The 22,329-nt window shown below is 48.8% G+C and overlaps 1 protein-coding gene across 2 annotated transcripts in view; it reads right to left on the bottom strand.

Moving 5' to 3' along the window:
* LOC137426700 (cytochrome P450 3A9) overlaps window positions 1-22,329 on the bottom strand; it is a 179,243-nt gene that overhangs the window by 47,081 nt on the left and 109,833 nt on the right. For both annotated transcript variants that reach the window (XM_068115491.2, XM_078779119.1), the window contains exon 8: window positions 987-1,135. In XM_068115491.2, coding sequence (XP_067971592.2) covers window positions 987-1,135 — 149 coding nt within the window. The remainder of the gene's footprint in view (window positions 1-986; window positions 1,136-22,329) is intronic.

The following is a 22,329-nucleotide window of genomic DNA, read 5'->3' as shown; positions in this document are numbered from 1 at the left end:
GTATGCCACAACTAGAAAGTTGAGCTACATTGCAATTGCAGTTGATTGCTATTCAACCAGAGAAAATATCCACAACCTTGTGGACATTCCATCTCCAGATTGCCATCCTGGGCATCATGTACAGGTACGACTATCACTCGAAGATATCATGCGGTAATATGGAGATGTCTTTGAAGGCACAGGGCTGCTTCAAATTGACTATCACATCGAGATCGACCGACACGTAAAGCCAGTTGTAGTTGCTGATGTTTAGGGCTTTACCCTTCGTTGGAGCATTTATATTTTTGCTCCATCGAGCAGCAGCAACTTGTGATCCTTTATGGCAGAAAACTCCAACCATTTCATTTTAAGTGTTTGAGGTCAAGTCCTGCGTTGTCTCACCACTTTTTGTCTGCATTAATAATCAACTCCCATTTGGTCAGAAGAAAAATATCTCAAAGTGTTTATATATTATTCTGATTCACCCTGTATAGGTATATAAAATAATCTTAAAAATAAATGACAGGTCACTGAAAGTTTGTGGAGTGGTCATTGCAATGCTTGGCAACTCCTGTTGAAGTGACGTCACACCTGCACAAGACATTCTGGGCATTTCCAGAACAATGACCAGCACAGGATGATGTGCTGGAGGCAGCATTTTGTCATAAAGGTTTTGGTGAAGCAAACCAGCTCATATCTATAAGCGGGAGCATGCATAAGTGTGTTCGAGAGGTGGAAAAGGTTTTAAATTAGACACAAGTCAATCATGGACGATGAATATGTTAGCGTATAAATGCAAATGTTGTGACCTCATAAACATCACACTTGTCAAACAGCTAATTTGGGGAAATTGCGTGATAATTGGATGGGACATTGAAACAGAACTGTGTTTCAGTAATAGAAATATGGAGACAATCATTCTTTTCATTCAACCCTGAAAATCTAATAAATCGTGCCCATTGATTAATTATATGAAACAAATCAAAAACCCTGACAACAATACTTACAAATAAGGAGGCTGATTGGACTGAAGAATGAAAACTTCATCAGTTTATTAACGTTGTGAATAAATGGATCATTTTCATTGTTCAGTGAATCTACTTGAGTACTAAACGCTGCGCTGGTGATTACGTCCATGCTGAATGATCCAAAAATTCTGGAGCAAAACAACATCAAATCAACAACAATTTATGTCACATGAGTTTATAAGTTTAAAAGGAATAAAGCACACAAAATCTATACCTACAGTGCATTCAGAAAGTATTCAGACCCCTTCACTTTTTTCACATTTTGTTATGTTGCCGCCTTATGCTGAAATCGTTTAAATTCATTTTTTCCCTCATCAATCTACCCTCAATACCCCATAATGACAAAGAGAAAACAGGATTTTAGAAAGTTTTGCAAATTTATTAAAAAGAAAAAAGTGAAATATCACATTTACATAAGTATTCAGACCCTTTGCTATGACACTTGAAATTTAGCTCAGGTGCCTCCCATTTCTCTTGATCATCTTTGAGATGTTTCTCCACCTTGATTGGAGTCCACCTGTGGTAAATTCAATTGATTGGACATGATTTGGAAAGGCACACACCTGTCGATATAAGGTCTCACAGCTGACAATGCATATCAGAGCAAAAACCAAGCCATGAGGTTGAAGGAACTGCCTGCAGAGCTCAGAGACAGGATTGTGTCGAGGCACAGATCTGGGGAAGCCTACAAAAAAAATCTCTGCTGCATTGAAGGTTCCCAAGAGCACAGTGGCCTCCATAATTCTTAAATGGAAGAAGTTTGGAACAAGGGCTATGCGGCGTAAATTGTATGGTATAGTGCTACCTGGTGGTGGTGGCAGAGGGTATTACAATTTCTTTTTTTACCTGGGCAACGCTGAGGTTAATCACATTCTCCCACTCCCTTCCTGTACACACTGATCTATCCCTTCTTACCTCCCACCCGGCCCAACCCATAATGTTTGTAATAAACGGAACCCCGCAAAAGTAAAGTGAAAAAGGGAAGATGGTATGGACCAATGGGGGCCAGGTCATTTTGATTTGCTTACAGAATATAATGATGGCCTCCAATCATTAAAATTAAACTTAAAAGACTAATTACAAAAGAGATTTAAGATGTGTGATAAATGCACAAAGGCACTTTCAAAACATTTACTGCATACTTGTATAATGAAGCTCACGTGAGGACTTATTGAGTGGGAACTATAACATTGTTATTGTTGTACACCGCTCCTTTCCTATGCCATCTCCAGGCATTGCAAATCGTCATTGCCGGGCACCGAAGGGGGCTCGGCAGTGCCGCACGCTGAAAGAGAGTACTCAATTTTCACTCTGGTTGTTTGTTTGTTGTACACCGCTCCTTTCCTATGCCATCTCCAGGCATTGCAAATCGTCATTGCCGGGCACCAAAGGGGGCTCGGCAGTGACGCACGCTGAAAGGGAGTACTCAGTTTTCACTCTGGTTTCTTGTTTGTTTGTTTGTTTTCTTGCTTTCTTGTTTGTTTGTCCGGACGATATCTCAGCCATCCTTTGAGCTAGGAAGCTGAAATTTCGGCACAAGAGTGAGCAAGTCCTTTGTCAAAAACGGTATTTTTTTTTTTGATTAATCAATAAATTGAGGAGTTATTTAATTATTAGCAATTAATTAAGTACTTATTTAATTAATCAAATTTCCTTTCTCTTCTGACCATTAACTCAGGCACCTTTTGAGTTAGGAAGCTGATATTTGGACATGCCAATGACCAGGTGATTTGGCTGCAAAGGATATTTTTGATTTATTAATTAATCAATGAATCGATTAATTATTTAATTATTCGATTAATGACAAAAAATTTTTTTTTTTTTAAGTTACAGATTCTGATGAAATAGTGGTAGTTTATGTGTTCTCTGACCAAATTGATTAATAATTTAATTTTTTAATGATTATTATTTATTTATTTTCATTATTAATCATTTATTTATTTTCTTTCTCATTTGGCCAATATCTCAGGCACCTTTTGAGCTGGGAAGCTAATATTTGGACATGAGTGACCAAGTGATGTGGCTATCAAGGATATTTTTGATTTATTGATTAATCATTTCATCTATTAATTATTTATTGATTAATCGATTAATTATTTATTGAGTAATCAATTAATTATTTAATTTTTTATACATGACTTATTTAATTAAATTTCTAAAAGATACATCTTCGGATGAAGCACTAGTGGTTTAGTTATGCGATTAGCCAATTGATTATGAAAATATTTTGTGATAATCTTTTATTGATTTTAATTATACAATTAATCAATCAATTAGTGTACACCTCTCCCTCCCAATGCAGCCTCAATGAGCTGCACTGCGGTATTGCCGGGCGCCGGAGGCGCCCCGGCAATGCCGCGCTGCAGCATATTTAATTATTTGGCATGGGGCGGTGTACTTTGAATGTATGTGTACTTGTTGTTGTTCTTGTTTAGCCCCGACAGTTTTCTCGACCAAGCCTGTGGCACGGAGACAGCCAATCAATCTCGCAGGAGCAACCCAGAGATCACCCACATCCAGGATGAGAGAACAAAAGAAAGAGCGAGAGAGAAAGAGAGAAAGAGAGAAAGAGAGAAAGAGAGAAAGAGAGAAAGAGAGAAAGAGACAACAACAACAACAACATGCATTTTAAAAGGCCATTTTCCCTGCTAGAGCGGGGGTTAGCCTTGCGGTCCCCATGACAATCTTCTCCATTTTGCCCTATTTTCTGCATCTCTCCTTGTTAACCTCCTTGCCCGCATTTCTTCTTCCACCATCTTTAGCCAAGTCTTTCTCGGTCTTCCCCGTCTTCTACTTCCTTCTACATTCATTTCCATCACTCTTCTCAACCAGTCACTTTCATCTTTCCTCAACACATGACCAAACCATCTCAACCTGTTCCTCTTCACAGCATCAATCACAGGCTCTATTCCCATCATCTTTCGCAATTCAACATTTGTCTTCCTCTCTCTCAACGATACTCTGCACATCCATCGAACCATTCGCATTTCCACCCTTTCCAACCTTCGTTGCTGCTCTACGTTCATTACCCATGTCTCGCTCCCATAAATCATAACACTTCTCACACATGCAGCATACACCTTTCCCTTCAGCTTCAACGACACTCCCCTCATCATCAGCACGCCACTCAATTCCCGAAACTTCTTCCATGCACATCTCACTCGAGCAACCGTTGCCGAGTCTGATCCACCTTCTCCATTCAGCATGTCTCCGAAATGTCTCAGCATGTCAAGAGAAAGAGAGAAAGAAAGAGAAAGAAAGAGAAAGAGAGAGAGAGAGAGAGAGAGAGAGAGAGAGAGAGACAGAGACAGAGACAGAGAGACAGAGACAGAGACAGAGACAGAGAGAGAGAGAGAGAGAGAGAGAGAGAGAGAGAGAGAGAGAGAGAGAGAGAGAGAGAGAGAGAAGAGGGAAAGGGTCGGTCCATGAGGACCGATCAGCACTCTGACCATGACAGCACTGCCCTGACGAATTCGGGCAGCAGGGAAGAATGGGGACGATTTGGCCCCGACTTGCATTGGTGAGTACAAACACTGATGGGGTGTCCCAGATAGTTGCACTGGAACATTGTTTTACATACTACTAGCGGTGCCTACCCGTCGTCCTCTTGTCCTGTTTGCCAAAATAAATTTACCCGCGTGCAAAGAGGGCTTTAAATTGGTTATAGTCAAATTTTCTAATCAGCCCAGCATATGTACAGTCACGTGAAAAAGTAAGTACACCCCATGTAAAGTTTTGACTTTTTCAACATATTTCAACATACAGCTATTTGATCTTCATTTCAACAAAGATAGATAAAGGTGATATAATATAACAAATATCATGAAGCACTTACATTTTGTAGTCCATTGTATAATTTAAATGAACATAAATGCAAATTTCGCGTGTGGAATTAGTAAGTCATAATTAGTAAGAATATAAACAGAAATCGGGTGCTACTTTTGACTCACCCTGTATATATATTGTTGCGGTTTTGAGTCTGTAAAGTGAGCCTAATAAAGGTTAAAGTTTGCCCCCATAGTTAGTCACACAAGCAACATGTAGCCTCGCGATAGTATAGTTATGTCTTAGTATTTGTAAGCTTAGTCCTTTTCCTATGTTAGTTCTGCGTTGAGTAGAGCCAGGAGAATAGGCCCTACTTCTACCGATCATTCTACATCCGTAGGCTTAATCCATTTTGCTAAACGTTGGTTGATCATTGGGCAAGTTAACACGAGGCAGGCCGAGGAAGGTCGGGGTGGAGTCGAGGGTGGAGCGGCGGAAGCGCCGACGGTAAGCACGAGCCGCCAATCAGAGCTCGGAGGTGGTGACGGCGGCGTTGCGTCACAGGGCGTGGTGAGAGGGTTCGATTGAGTTCCAGAAGGTTCGGGGGGCGTAGCTATAAAACCTGCTGCGCCCTCGACAGGACTTGCTGCGAGAGAGAAAGAAAAAGGACTAGCGCGGGAGAATTGATGAACTTGATGAACTTCACGCACTTGCACGAGAACGGTACAGATACGCGGGCGCAGCCAGACGCGCTTAGAATGGAATACCGCGCATTTGAGACGCGCGAGTGAGAACGGCTGAGTAACCGCCAGCCGCGCTAAAGTCCGCCCTTTGCCGTTCCGCCCCATCATCTGCTCTGTTCGGAAGACGCGCTACGAGTCCCTGCCTTCGCCTGCCACCATCTTCGCAGGACGTGCCGGGGACCGTGGAGAGCCGGACGGAGGCCGTCTCTGGATGACGATGTGGACACGTTGGGGAGCATCTACCCATCTGCAATTCCCTGTGTGAGTGTGAGATGGGCCTGTTGTCCAAGGGATAAGTTAAGACTGCTTAAGGCTACTCTGTGTCTCTATGTCCTTCAACCTTGTATATACATGTGGGAAATAATTAAACCATTTGTTCTTCCTTTCTTCCTGATTCGACCGTTCCTGTGGTTTCCTCATTTGACGAAGCATGGCACGAATAAGATCGCTCCAATCGGGTTCCACTAATTAAGGCTGCGCGGACCACGTGTCCGCAATCCGCTCGGCGTACTCACATCACACGTGGTTCATGCGAGGCTTGTTTCCTCGCTCCCAGGGCAGCGCAGGGAATTAGGTACGAGCGAGAAGTAGTCCCGAAACCCTACTCCACGTTTGTCCGAGAGGGACGTAATAAGCTTCGGTTCCGCCAAGCCCAGAAAGAAAAGGGGATTCATCCCCCCTTGATAAGGGGATTAAGGGCAGCGTAGAGAACCGTAACAATATATATATATTGTTGCGGACCGGGGGTCGGCGCTCCCCTTACCAAGGGGGGGGGGGGTTAAACCCCTTGTCTTTTACACCGGCCGATTTTCCCCCAGTCCTGGAAATTACACGCCCCTTTGCGGGGTGAGATTGGCCAGGGTGATTGGTCAATGGGTTCTCAGATACCTTTGCCAATCCCTCCGCAAAGCAGGGATATAATTCCCTGCTCGGCCCCGGACAAGATGGAAATTGCCGAGCGGTTTTAGCAATCCGAGGTCCGAGCCATTAGCAAGAAGACTAACCCGATTCCGAGCGTTGGCCAAATCGTGCCACGTATATTCAATTGAGGACAGGACGAAAGCGATCGGATGAGAAGAAATCAGATGGGTGAAGGAAGAACAAATATGATTTATTATACAAGAACTCAAGAGGAAACGAAAGGGCAAGAATATACAGAAGAAGGAAATAAAAGGACACAGGGCAATCCTTAAACACTCTTAATTAACACGCCCAGGACAGAACAAACACACTTACACGAAAAGGTGGTGGTGGTGGGAAGGAAGAGAAAGGTCCAGGCAGCTGGTAGGCGTCGAGGTCCGGCTCCGACCTCACGCTCCGGTCCACGCTCCGGGTTCGAGGCGAAACCCGGCAAACAGCTCTAAGTGTCGTTGAACTCGACCGGACAATTATATCGCGGGGGGGGGGGGGGGGGGGGGGAGACGGGGGGAGACTGGGTGCTGCATACGTAATAGTTTGACTCCTTCGCCTTCAACCAGTTGCGTGCCTCCGACAGTTCGTGAAAACGGCAAGCAAGGACTCCTTCACCACTCTCTGTCACACGACTCGTCTCTCATCTGGTCCTCTCACTCATCTGCTGAAGTCGTTCTCCCAGGCACATCTCTTCAAGTAGTCCCACGCGGCCGCATATATTGGCCACTCGCGTATTAAGCCGCTTGCCTTTTGGATACGCCCATCGGTGAGCTTGCCTCGGCCCTGATTGGTCGTGAGGGCTCACCGGTCCGCCCCTTGATGGTGCGTTGATGGGCCACACCTCATTCCTGGCGCTCCTCCCCCTTCTTCTCCAACTCGGCCGCGTGGCTTATGGCGGCTGGCGGCGAACAACCAAAAGGCAGCGAACGCTGAGGCGGCTGCGGCTGGCAGAGGCGCGTAATACAATTTGGAGAGGGTAAAGCCGCAAAATGAATAGGATGGGAATTTGAGGAGAGGCCTAGGTTATTTGATTAATGCAACGCAGAGTCAAACTATTGGGAACAGATCCTTACCTGAAACACATACTAATGAAATAACTAAAGAAGATCCTATGGTGTTCTACGTGTTGCAATATGACCGAACTAGGGTGCGACCTTTGACCTTTACACAAAAATGGGAATATTTACAGGGGATTATTTATAAGGGATTATTACAAATATTTACAAAGTGGAGGGTTCTAAAAACCGCAACAATATATATCTATCTATATATATATATATATCTATATATATCTATATATATATATATATATATATATATATATATATATATATATATATATATATATATATATATATATATATATATATATATATATATAATAACGTCACGCAACTCCAATTAACATCAGAGTTGTGGATTGCCGATTACGAGGCTTTAACTCCCGAGGCGGAAGCTCAATAGCGGATTCCAAAATCTAAGCACGCGGAATGGAGGGAAACGGCAAGAGCCCCGCAGCCTTATCTATTAAAACCAAACACCCAGGAAAACTGCGTTCAGGTATATGTACAAAATTAATATAAGGATTTATTCAAATGAAAAAGGCTGGACAGGAAAATGCGCGCCGATAATAAATATCCTAATCAGCATCCCGTACACCAGACTCAACAACAGGACAAGGGATGAATTAACGAAAATAACACGTAGTGTAATTGTGAATTGTGGTGTGAGCTTATCTGTCCCGTCGTCTTGTCCCCACTTGGCTCCAAGCCCCACCACACACCACGAGGTCCTTCGCTCCCGCACCGCGAAGGCCCCAGCCAACGTCCACTCCAGGCCCCTCGTCGACCGCCCACGAGGTCCGTGCACCACTTCAGGCTCCAGAAGCACCGAGCACCGCTCCAAGCACCACGCGTCCAATGCAGGCTAGTGAAGAACCCAAAAACTCGAGCAAGAGCTGGACGTGCTGCGCAAACAAGAACCGGATGTGTTCTTTCTCGTGTACGTTCGTTTTTTTTTTGTTTTCTTTTTCTTTCTCTCTCTCTCTCTCTCTCTCTCTCTCTCTCTCTCTCTCTCTTTCTCTTTCTCTTTCTCTTTCTCTTTCTCTCTCTCTCACTCTCACTCACTCAAGCGCGTCCTTTTTATCAACTTGCCACGGTGACGTCAGCCTTGGCGCACTACCAACCAGCGACTTCCACCGAACCTTCCAGCTTCGCGCCTCCCGCACTCGTTGGCTGGAGGTTCGCGCCTAGCACGCTGACCAATCACAGGCCCATAGTGTGGTAATAGCTCGTGCTACTCGATGTTCCTCGGCCACCGGAGGCCATAATTGGCGGTGTCCTGGCCTGGTTTCCTGTCCGTTTTCTTCCAAAGTCACTGTCAGGGAAAGGAATTATTTAATGTTGCGCTGGGACCTAACTAAGTGTCTATGTGGTCTGCAGTGCCATAATGCACAAAGGTTTGATGACCAGGTTGGACTCCCAGGGGCGTTATCTTTAATCCCTAACTACTTAACAGGCCACCGGAGGTGTAGCGGCGGCGGCCATCATTGGCGGTGTCCTGGCCTGGTTTCCTGTCCGTTTTCTTCCAAAGTCACTGTCAGGGAAAGGAATTATTTAATGTTGCGCTGGGACCTAACTAAGTGTCTCTGTGGTCTGCAGTGCCATAATGGACAAAGGTTTGATGACCAGGTTGGACTCCCAGGGGCGTTATCTTTAATCCCTAACTACTTAACAGGCCACCGGAGGTGTAGCGGCGGCGGCCATCATTGGCGGTGTCCTGGCCTGGTTTCCTGTCCGTTTCCTTCCAAAGTCACTGTCAGGGAAAGGAATTATTTAATGTTGCGCTGGGACCTAACTAAGTGTCTATGTGGTCTGCAGTGCCATAATGGACAAAGATTTGATGACCAGGTGTGACCTGTAGGTCGCCAACAAATTTCATGGAATCAGAATAATAATAATCTAGCAATTTCAAAAGGGTACCTATGGTCCCCTAATTATAATAATTAAATCCAATATGGCCGCCATGTCACGTGACCTATGACGTCATACTTAGGATATGCATCAAGTCATATGGACTCTGTGTCCTTTCCTCCTGACAAGGTGGAAAAGTTTCTGTCAACCCTCGACTGATTCTGCAACTGGTTCTGATGGCATCAGCCCACGGGTCTTAAAATCATGTTCTTCCGCTCTTTCACTCCCTCTTTCTGTTCTCTTCACCCTCTCTTTTGCTCAAGGTCATCTGCCATCTGCTTGGAAATCAGCCAACATCACCGCTTTGCACAAAAAAGGTGCACAAACAGATCCTAGCAACTACAGACCAATCAGCCTTCTCCCAATTATCAGCAAAGTCATGGAATCCAACATTGCTTCAGATATGAAATCTTTCCTCTTCTCCAATGGCTTGATCTCTGATCATCAATTTGGTTTCAGACCTGGTCATTCTACTCTGGACATGCTGCTTCTGCTTTCTCAACAATGGATGGAGGTCCTCAACGCCAAACAGGAAATTAGAACTGTCTCCCTTGACATTTCACGTGCCTTCGATACGGTCTGGCACCCTGCTCTGCTCACCAAACTCTCCTCATTTGGTATCCATGGAAATCTCCACGCATGGCTAGCGGACTTCCTCTCTGGTCGTAGTCAACGTGTGGCCCTGAATGGGTTTCTCTCATCTCCTCTTCCTGTTCAGGCTGGAGTTCCCCAAGGTAGTGTTCTGGGGCCTGTGCTTTTTCTGGTCTTCATCAATGATCTCTCTGACTCTCTTGAAAATCCTCTCTATCTCTTTGCTGACGACTCTACTCTCTGTTGCTCCATTCCTCATCCCTCAGATCGGCAGTCTGCAGCCTCCTCACTCTCTGCAGACCTGGACAAAATCACAGACTGGGCAAACAAATGGAACATGTCTTTCAATCCTGATAAATCTCACACTCTTACGATGTCTCTCCGAAAAGACCGACTGGACAACCCTCCCATCCACTTTCTGAATAATCCTCTCCAAGAAGTTCTGTCACTCAAGCTTTTGGGTCTCACTATTTGCCATGATCTTTCCTGGGAAAACCACATTTCAAATCTGGCCTCCAAAGCCAGTCGCCGACTGGGCATCCTCCGTCGTACGAAGTCCTTCCTTGGCACACCTGAGCTCCTCACCACATACAAGGCTTTCATCCGCAGCTCTATGGAATACTGCTCTCCCCTCTGGTCTGGTACTCCTGCCTCACACCTAGCTCGTCTTCACGCTGTTGAAACCAAAGCGTTCAGAATCATTGGAATCTCCCACGATGAAGCTAACTCCAAGGGCCTTTCACTCACTCACCGCAGGCAGGTTGGTGGTCTTTCCGTCTTCTACCGACTCCTCTCTGGCCTTGCCCCCCCAGCTCTCTCTGGGCTCTGTCCCCCAAATATTACTACAGGTCGCACAAGATCTGCCTGCAACCGTTCAGAATGCAACCCTCTTATGGTTAAACTGCCAAAATCAAGACTTTCTGCTCACCTTCACTCCTTCATTCCTCTTTTCTCCCGCCTCTGGAACAAACTCCCTCACTCTCTTCAATCCCACTCCACCCTCCAGGTCTTTAAAACAGCTGTTCACCACCATTTCTTATCCTCCCCCATCCAAAACCTTGATCTTTTCTACCCCCGCTAATTTCGGTCCCCTTGTGTTTTATACCCCCCCCCCCCCCCACTTCCCATGCCTCCTCCCCCCAAGCCCTCTCCCTCCCACACTTCTCCCTGCTCTCAAATGTTGTGGTTGTGTGCTTCCCCTTCTCTCCCCATCTTGTCTTCCGCTCCCTCTTTTTGTATATTTTGTTTGTCTGGTTGATTTGTTTGTGAAATAAATGTTAGCTCTTTCACGAGCCTCGATTCAGTACACAAAAAAAACCCCCAAAAAACAAAAAAAAAACACTCGAATCTCCTGGTAGATTCACAATTATACACCTTAACTGACAAAACGCCTAAACATAGACTTATTACAGGAAGTGTTCCTTCTCGCGACATCTCGAAGCATGTTACCTACTCAGATCTACTCTGCTCTATATTTTGCTCTACTCCCAGACATAACACAGCCCCCCACCTGGAACCGTAGCTCCTGCTCGGTTCACTGCAGGCACTACCATTCCAGCCTTAACACTTACTGTCTCACACTTACTTAGCCTATGAAATAAATCAGGAGGGCTGTGGGAAGTGAGTCGGACTACCTACCTTCACTTCCTTAACATGCTAAACCCCTTAACCATCATGCAATCAAATATTTAAAGTGGTCTTCATTGCTCCTGCGGAGGGAGGAAACAAACAACACGCAACACTAACTTAACCACAAACTTAGCCACTTCCTCCGAAAATTCCAAAACTCTATAAACATTTTTACATACCCAGGTCTACAGACCGCGTCCCCCGGTAGATGCCACAAGACACAACCTTACCTGCGGGGCCATCCCAATGCACCCCCCTAAATTTCCACAGGCCCTGTCCAGATGTTGCAGGTGAGTGACAAGGCTCGGTGGATTTCGCCCACATTCATTCAACACAAACCCCTTTATCCACTCATACCCATTCCATAAGTCATCAAGGCATTTCAAAATCAACAAAGCGCTTATTTCAATGCACCCCCCTGCAGGACCATGGCATTGATGTCATATCATGTGTGTGCATTCCTCAACTAGGCAGCGGGGAGGTACCGCACAAAAAGATGGTGGGGGCGCTCCAGGCTGTGGTGCCCGCAGTCCCAAAAACAAGTCCACCGACTTACAAGTTCATTGCCCCCCCCCCCCCTTTACCTCTTGGCCCATGGCAGCCCAACAGCCCCTTTCCACCGTTACCTTGCCAGTGAGGGTCTCCACACACACCAGGCTCCTCCGCGGCTCCTGCTCCAGTGCAGCAACACGGGTCACCGGGGGACTTCCTCACCCCGCGGCGCCCAACCAGACCCTCCACCGACGAGCTCCAATTTCCAGTTACCACCGGCTGCCAGGGGTAATTGCCGCAGAGGGGGGCCGCAGGCATCGCTCCTCAGAGCTTGATCCGTACCTGCGGACACACACACCTTCCCCACCCACAAGACCCAAAACACACTTCCTCCCCGCTGCCATTCAATTCTCAACACAACTCCATAGATGGTGTAAAAGGTGTTACAAAAGTTTTGCCATGGCCTGCCACATGTGAAATCCCCCAGTTCAGATTTCACCAATACACATTTCCAAAAGCACAATAATCACCCCTCATTATCTCCAATAATCATCACTCACTGTCAGTTTCCACTCTCACGACCACATCAAAACACACAACCACAACACAAAAACATACGCCACCCACAAGACACTGTGTGGCCCCCATTCCATCCCCTCACCGGCCATGTCATCACTCTCACCCACCTCCCAACTCCAAATTACATGTCCCAAATTTCCAAAGCAAGTCCTGATGCCTGGGACAGTACACCTCAAAACACTCACCTTAAGTGCAGGTAGTTGCAGATTGGTCGGGTCCAAAGCGCAATCCACCCTTCACAATCCCAAAATTTCACATTGGGCCTCCCCAAATTCTTCCGAATTTCACTTTTGTCCCCACTATACTGGCAGATATGTGGATCCGCATCCAACGGTGATCATCACTACACAACTACCAGTGGCCAGGACAGCTCTGCACCTCTACCGTGCAAGGGTCATCGGGACGAGGTGAGCAGTCAAAACGCCAACATGGCCCATGAGTGTCCATAAGGGTGCGACCCACCATCCATCCTTCGGCCCCCCTGCGAGGAACACAGCTGCACCAGCCCCAGCTGGCCAATGTGGTGAGCACTTGCTGCCACAGCACACACTACCGCACACACAACCTCGGCCCTTGGGGGCACGGTCGCAGTGCGTGGCATCCCGACAACCACGTCCCCTGCACCTCCCATCATCCCCCAGTCCGACTACACACACACAACCTCGGCCCTGGGGGACACGGTCGCAGTGCGTGGCATCCCTACAGCCACGTCCCCTGCACCTCCACATCATCCCCCAGTCCGACCACTCACAAGAACTGCAGCCCCCCAGTGCTCACCCACACTTGACCACACCAAGGTCCAGTCGACAGCCATGCTTCACCAGGAGACTCACCCAGAAGACATGGTCCACACCCCTCGGACACGCACAGCACCACATTGACCCTCAACTACACCCATGACTTCGCGTCCCAAATATTGGCGCAGTCGCCCCCATAACCAGTCGAAGGCTGTGTCCTGCTACCCTGTCAATTTTATCACAGCCTCCAACACTTTGGTCTACCACACCTGGATCAATAATGGCGTCACTAAACAATGTCCACTATTTCTCTTCACAAAATTCACCCTTAAATTTGCATCTAATCCACAGATTACCCATGCCAAACATTTTTCACATTTCACCAATCTCAACCAAAGAAAGATGCTTTGCCATACACATGCCAGCCGAGCATGGCCCATATGCTCGGCTCGTTACACATCTCCTGATTCACATCCCCCATGGCTCTCATCCCAAACCGAGAGTCCATAAATCATAACGGAACATCTGTGGAAGGTCACTCTCACACCATCACGTTCCACAGATGCCCCAATGGTTGTCCGGCAGGCTATCTCCATCCCTGTCAATTCGGTTTGACCCGCGTCCATAGACCAACACAACATGTCAGGTCACCACATGCTGGCTGTCCCAAAGTCTCAGGGAGAGGGTGTCAGGTCGCATGCCCGGGTGGTCACTACATCAGGCCCATGTTAGCCGTCCGCGGTGCCACCACCAAAGCGCGACCCACAACACCTCCCCCTAGTCGTCCTCAAAATCTGCCATCCCAGGCTTGAGAAACCACCTCGGACCCCCTGAAGGTCTTAACCCCCACCAGGGTCCGGTGACCCTGTCGGCCCGAGCCACTCGCCCGGCCGGTGCCCTGATGGACAAGGGACACCACACTCCACCAGACCCCCCGTGGGGCCCAGGTAATACCACGCCCCCCATGGCTGGACCCCACGTCCAAATCCCACCAGCTCAGCCCCCCAGCTGGCTGGCATCCCCAAATTTACAAAGGGGCAACTTTTCCCCGAGGCCATCACCATTGACCTCTCCTGGTCCAAATCCCGCAGCCCGGGGACCAACTCCAACCAAGGCTGCTCCAAATCACATTCCCATTTAAGTATAAATTTCTTTCTCCTTTAACAATTTTTATTCCCACCGCCAAACCGCAGCTGCAGGTAACAACTCCCACAGGTTGTTCTGCCCCTCCCTGCAGCTGGTCCACATTCCCTATGGGGACCAAATCTTCGGAGGCTCTATCTCCCGATCCTCCAAGGTCCAAATCCAGCAGAATGTGGCCAAATGTGTGAATGTGCCCAAATCCAGCAGAATGTGGCAGAATGTGGCCAACACACTCCCCCAACTGGTTGTCCAATTTTGGAGCCTCCGTTGCCAAATCGTAGTTGCACGGTGAGGGTACCCACGGTCACCACAACCACCTCCTCGGACCGACTCACCTCATTACCCAGGCTCCTTTGGGCCTGGTCAAACCCTACCTCGATGGGACTGTCCCAGGTCCCCAGCCGCTGAATCACATCATGTACATCATCATCATCATAACAAATTATTTCTGGCCCCGCCAGGCTTTCATCAATATCTCCAATAAATACCCGGTCCGGCTCCATTACTCGGACCCCCAATAATTCTACCCCCTCTTGCTCCGCACCACCACCCTGGTGCTGCACCATTTCAAATTCATCCCCCGGTTGAGGTGTTGTGGCATCCACCCGGTCCCGATAAACAACCAGGCCACCAGGTGGGAAACATTCCCCATTACAATTCTCACATTCCACAATCAGGTCTTCCCCATTTACCTGTGGGCACTCCACGTTCACCTCTACACATGCCCCAAATGCCATTCCCTGCAGGCATTCCCCATTCACCTCTACACATGCCGTTCCCACTGCAATTCCCAATTTTGCCATTCCCGGTGCAATTCCCAATTTGCCTTCCCCCCGTTCAGATTCAAACCCTGCCACCTTTGGCTTCTCCTGTGCCCTGGTGGCACCATTCGTTCGTCCTTCACTCAATTTAGTAGTTTGTTCCTTCAAACTCCACTCATTCCTTCATTCCTTCCCTCAATTCATTCCTTTGGGACTCCATTTTGCTTTCCATTTGCTCACTATCGGCCCTCATTTCCCCCATTTTATTTTCCATCCGCTCACTCCAAGCATCCATTTTGTCATTCATTCCCCGAATTTCCTGCATTTCCCGAAGCAATTGACCCAAAATCTGGTCGGTTATCGGGGCCGCTCCTACTGCTCCCGACTCCCCGGTAGGGGAGGGGGGTAAGTTGGTGCTCGGGACGGGGGAGGTTCCAAGGCTCACCTCTAATTCAAATCCCCCTATTTCCGGCTCACTCCCTACACTGACAGAAGCCTCGCTACGCACCTCCATTTCGTCGACCTCCGACATCCGCTTTTCGGAAGGTCGTTCCCCGCGCGCGTATTTATTTCAATTCCAAAAACACAATTTAAATTTGACGAAGACGCGATATCGCGCTCCGTATGCCCAATTGACTATTAAATTCCTCCGCCTCGCCGATAAAAATTTTGCGTTCGAACGTCGGGCGCAATGTACGCCCGACCGTGTCAATGTCTCGCCGCGGACAAAAAAATTTGTCCGACGGGTTCGAATCCTACACTCCTGACACCAAATGTCGCGCAACTCCAATTAACAGCAGAGTTGCGGATTGCCGATTACGAGGCTTTAACTCCCGAGGCGGAAGCTCAATAGCGGATTCCAAAATCTAAGCGTGCAGAATGGAGGGAAACGGCAAGAGCCCCGCAGCCTTATCTATTAAAACCAAACACCCAGGAAAACTGCGTTCAGGTATATGTACAAAAATAATAAAAGGATTTATTCAAATGAAAAAGGCAGGACAGGAAAATGCGCACCGATAATAAATATCCTAATCGGGATCCCGCACACCAGACTCAACAACAGGACAAGGGGATGAATTAACGAAAAGAACACGTAGTGTAATTGTGAATTGTGGTGTGAGCTTATCTGTCCCGTCGTCTTGTCCCCACTTGGCTCCAAGCCCCGCCGCACACCACGAGGTCCCTCGCTCCCGCACTACAGCACCGCGAAGGCCCCAGCCAACGCCCACTCCAGGCCCCTCGTCGACCGCCCACGAGGTCCGTGCACCACTTCAGGCTCCAGAAGCATCGAGCACCGCTCCAAGCACCACGCGTCCAATGCAGGCTAGCGAAGAACCCAAAAACTCGAGCAAGACCTGGACGTGCAAGAGGACGTGCTGCGCAAACAAGACCGGATGTTCTCTTGTTCTCTTTCTCTTTCTCTTTCTCTTTCTCTCTCTCTTTCTTCTCTCTCTCTCTCTCTCTCTCTCTCTCTCTCTCTCTCTCTCTCTCTCTCTCTCTCTCTCTCTCTCTCTCTCTTTCTCTCTCTCTCTCTCTCTCTCTCTCTCTCTCTCTCTCTCTCTCTCTGAGCCAAGTGCGTCCTTTTTATCACCTTGCCGCGGTGACGTCAGCCTTGGCGCGCTACCAACCAGCGACTTCCACCGAACCTTTCAGCTTCGCGCCTCCCGCACTCATTGGCTGGAGGTTCGCGCCTAGCACGCTGACCAATCACAGGCCCGTAGCGTGGTAATAGCTCGTGCTACTCGATGTTCCTAGGCCGCCGGAGGTGTAGCGGTGGTGGCCATCATCGGCGGTGTCCTGGCCTGGTTTCCTGTCCATTTTCTTCCAAAGTCACTGTCAGGGAAGGGAATTATTTAATGTTGCGCTAGGGACCTAACTAAGTGTCTATGTGGTCTGCAGTGCCATAATGGACAAAGGTTTGATGACCAGGTTGGACTCACAGGGGCGTTATCTTTAACCCCTAACTACTTAACACTCGAATCTCCTGGTAGATTCACAATTATACACCTTAACCGACAAAACGCCTAAACATGGACTTATTACAGGAAGTGTTCCTTATCGCGACATCTCGAAGCATGTTACCTACTCAGATCTACTCTGCTCTACATTTTGCTCTACGCCCAGACATAACAATATATATTGTTACGGACACGACTTAGATGTTGCTTGACCGAGCGGAATGGCCGCCGTGTTCGCACAGTTTACCCGATTACACTCGAACGTTGGCCGAATCGCGCTATGCTAAATCAATGAAGGAAAGGACACAACGGCTGGGATTAAGGCAACGACACAAGGGGTACAGTTCTCAAGACCTCCGGAGGAGGATATAATATTGGTTATGCAGAACGGTTAGATTACACGGCAAGAGGTAAAGCACAGCAAGATGGGCACTTAGACACAGTCTTATCTTATTCCCGACAGACCACAGACAAACGGGACAAGACTGACTTACACGGGGATTGATGGCAGGGGAGGGCAGGCAGTCGACAGCTCAAGGTGCACCTTGGCTCAGGGGCAGAATCGACCCGGTCCGGTCCAGAGAGGCGGGGAGGTATTTCTCAGCGCTAGGAGGTGGCGTCCTTTCTTCTCCAAGCTGAGGCGCATCTGACGTCACCTCCGTCTTCCTGCGCATGCCCAGCGGGGAGTGACACGCCCTCGGCTCGTTAGCTCCGCCCCAGATGGAATCGGTCCGCCGCTTCTTATTGGGTGCGGGGGGTTACCGGGCTCCGCCCTTGACGAGGAGCTGACAGTGAGCCCCTGCGCGGTAACCCCGTCGGAGCACATGTTCAATGGCGGCTAACCAAGCCGGAGTGAGGACGCACACTCCCCGCGCCGCCGCCGCTGTTGTTGTTGTTGTGGTTGTAGCATGAGGAAGAGCTGCGGGGAGGTATTGGGAGGTCCTAAACTTTCTAACGGTGCCATACAATCACATTCTGGTGCAACGAAGAGTCAGAATTAATGGAAACGAGTCCTTAACTGACATAGGCTAAGAATAACTAGCAAGATGTCCTATAGTTGCCTACGTGAGATGCGGTGAACCTGGGTACGACATTTAATGGGGGAAAAAGGGGAAGGTCGGGGCTACAGAGTGTTGTTTACAGATAATGGGACTAGGGAATGGGGGATTGGGGATAGTTGGGGAGTATTGGGGAAATAGGGGAATATTTACAAGCGGATATGGATGGAGGCCAAATCCCATATCCGCAACATTGCACCCTTCTCTACCTCGGGGCGTCCCGACCCGATAAATTTTTACCTACGTTAGTGTGGCACTCAGATGTAGTTCCCTCTACTATTAACTCAACCCTGAGTGCGACAGTTTTACAGATGTTCACAAATGAGTAAATATGTCCCCCTGCGACGTTGCACCCTTCTCCTCACAGAAACACACCCACAAGATAACCGAATCGCGGAAAGAATCCTCAAACTAAACATACAGCTGGTAGGGAACATTATTTACACAAGACTACACTGATATTTACACTACGATCCAGGACCTGTTTTTGGAGGAACACATGCAGATGTTATGCATAGAGAGAGCACGCATGCCAGCATCGATACACCAACCCACGAGTGCCCTGTGGCCCTACGGCCTTTAATAATGTGCAGAGCACCCCATCCAAGCACCAAAAGCACCACCCCATCATGTACAGTCAGCACCATCCGGTGCACCAATAAAGTGTTCAACGTCACCGGTGGTGTCGCAGCCGGCCGATGTTCTGCCGCTGGTCTTGCCTTCCTGAAGTGCACTTGGCCTTCTGGCTTCTTTCAAAAATAAAGAAAGGCGCCAACCGCGTCCATTTCTGTATTGTGGTGTCAGGGGGCCAACTAAAAGTGGTTCACCTGTATGGCATAGGTGCCACGTTGACCCATAGGTCCATCAACGGGTGGTGCTTGCCCGCAAGAGAACTGCGGTCCATGGTGGGCGGCCACAAAAATTGCGGTCCATATGGTGTATCGATCCAGGCAGCAAGCAGCGAAAGTACAGGCCCACAACTGCGGAGCCAGCACCTCTCTTTCCTCTCTCTCTGCCCCAAAGCCAGATCCTCGGAGGTGGGAGACAAAAAAAGAAGACAAGTGAGTAAGGTGGTAAGGGCGCAAAAGTGCACGCAATATAAGGTAATGCACACTGGGGGCACATGGGAACCAGGTGAGACAGGTACGTTCCTACCGTACGCCCCCACCCCCACCAGGTAACCTACATTGCCCCTCCCTTACCCCTTACTGTATCCACAAAACACAACACTACCCATAAACATCTACTTTACAAATCAACAAACGTCCCTACTGTCTTCCCCGTTCCTCCCATAAACCAAATTCGTCTTCTCTCCCTCCTAACCAATCAAATTTGCCATTTCCAACTCTCATCACAATTTGCCATCTCCAACTCAACAGCAAAATTTGCCATCACCAATTCATCATCAGTCCCTCCTAAGGAGGGAGAGATGGAATCACCCCAATGTCTCATCCACGTCGTGATGGGTCTCACAAATCCACACAGCAATTCTCATTTCCTGCACACAGAACAAAGAAAACACAGGTGTGGAGTCATCATCATCACCACAGGTAAGTGGCTGCGTATGGTGCGACAGGTTCATCAATCCTAACTATTTCCTAAATGACTTTAACAACTTTACATTACCCGGGGTCTTTCTCCTGCCAAACCATTGGCCAACTTACACTATGGGTTCTAAAAACCAATTCCCATTGACCAAACTGTGGTGCCTCTCAATTTGGGGTCTCACTCCCCCGATTCAACACTCGGTGCTCTCGCACAATTTCCGGGCTGTGACGTGTAGCTCTCCCAGCAGGTCTACCCACCTGCACACCTCCACCACTGTAGTTGCCACCCGAGCTTACCTGCTCCTCACCCTAACCTAACTAACTGGGGAAGGCCCTCTCGCCCTCTCACCCCTTCAGTGCCCTCTCTGGCACGGGCTGCCCGATCCACACCCGGGATCCTCAGGCACCCACTGACACTAACGGCTCCCAGAGCCCACCTGCGGCCTCACCTGGCCGACATCCTCACAGTGGTGGAGTGCCCAAACCAACTACACACACTAACAGGCTACTCGCCCAGCCATTTCCACAACACTAATGCACCCATCCACAATACCATTCTGCAACCGCACCACAAATGCCAATATCCAACCACAATTTACCTATACCCTCTACCTAACACTTACACTACCCGCCCCGGGTACTCGTGAAAGGGGTCCACTCTTCCCCCATCCACACCTTCGCACCATGCACACCACTCCGTACCACTTACTCCAACTCTCTCCACACCACTCATTCTCTGCTCCATGTATTCCACACACCTGTACTTGCACACCTGTGCTCTCACACCTGGTGCCACCTGCACCCTTCTCTCCCCAAGCGCATTCACGCTGATCCACAACACTCACTACTCATACACTGCTCCACACTGCTCCACACACCTGTCCAGTTCCCACACAGCATCATCTCATCTAACTACTCCCCTCTGAAACTTGCGCTTCCCAGTCGTCCCTTTAAACTATTGCGCTCCCTCGTCATTATCATCCCCTCTAATCTACCTGCGTCCCCACTACAGGTATCAGTCACTATCTAAACCTTAACGTTACCTAATGTCATCTTCTAGGTCCCTACACACAATATAACCGAACCCACCCGGGCTAGTTTTCACTGCCATACACCCCATTAACTATTGCGCATTTGCCCCACTTTTGTGAGGGATGACAGAGTTGCCATCCCACCACATCGGGATCTCCCACTACCAATTTTGCACATCAAATTTCAACAAATCAAAAATTTGCCAATCACTACTCATCGTCTGCCAATCATTACTGCCAATCCTTTGCCAATCATCAAATTTTGTTTTTCTCTAATTTCGGGGCCAAAACACTAACCTCATCACACAGTCTACTCACTAATGCCTCTCGGTGCGCCAATTAACTTCTAAAGCTCGGCTTCGTACAGCCAAGCCATGAATGCGGGTTGTTTGGTGCCAGCGGCTGGATACGTCCCGCATTCGGTGCAGGGAAGGAGGTTTACCCGGCCCGAGACCCCACGCACCACCTTGGCGTGGAGCCATCCAATGTCCTGATCTCGACCTGCCGGCACGTCTCAACAAAAAGTGGTCGCCATGACGACCCTTCCTATCGGGCTGCCCGCTCCGCCTAGTGGAGCACGGACGCGGCCGTTCAAAGCGAGGCCCAGCGTGGATCGCGTATGGCGGTCCTTTCGAACCCGCCGTGGCTCGGATCCCCGCTGGTTCTCGCGGCACGTGAAGCCCGGCACGCACCGAGGGCCCGATTCGGCTATAAGTCGTTCTAACCTCTAACCCGGTTACCGTCGATGCTTTACCTGGATGCTTACATGCATACGCTACCCCTTTCTTGCTCATACATCCCGCTGTTTCCATGCTCCTCGTCGTACCTTTTCTTACACACCTCGGTACACTCATTCCGCTCACCGACTTGGTCACACACCTGACCACCGAACACCTTGGCACACATTCGTCGCTCGCACACCTCACCAACACACCTCTTCGCGCCTGCTCCTCGGTCACCTCCTCTGTGACAATCACAGGTGTGCTCTCACTCGCACACCCAACCACGTGCCTCACTACCAATTCCAGCGTGCATTCCCACACACGCTCTACCATTCCAGGTGTGCTTCCTTTCTCACCTGTCACAACCAACTCACGCTCCGTGTCACTCTTACTACTCTCACCTCCACTCTTGACAACGCACTCACCCTTACTCCCGACAGCGCACTCTTTCCTCATGCACCTGTCCGTTACACACCTTTCTCGCGCACACTCTTGCGCACACTCTCCCGTCACACCCTCTGTAACACTCACCACAGGCGTGCATTCTTCCTTGCCTTTGACAGCGCACTCTTTCCCCATGCACCTGTCCGTCACACACCTTTCTCGCGCACACTCTTGCGCACACTCTCCCATCACACCCTCTGTAACACTTACCACACCGCGCTTCCATGTGCTCCCTCGC

The sequence above is a fragment of the Myxine glutinosa genome, chromosome 5, assembly GCF_964187855.1.
Source record: "Myxine glutinosa chromosome 5, kmMyxGlut1.1, whole genome shotgun sequence".
NCBI lineage: Eukaryota > Metazoa > Chordata > Myxini > Myxiniformes > Myxinidae > Myxine > Myxine glutinosa.
The sequence above is the reverse complement of the archived record's forward strand: the minus strand, read 5'-3'. Positions and strand labels throughout refer to the sequence as shown.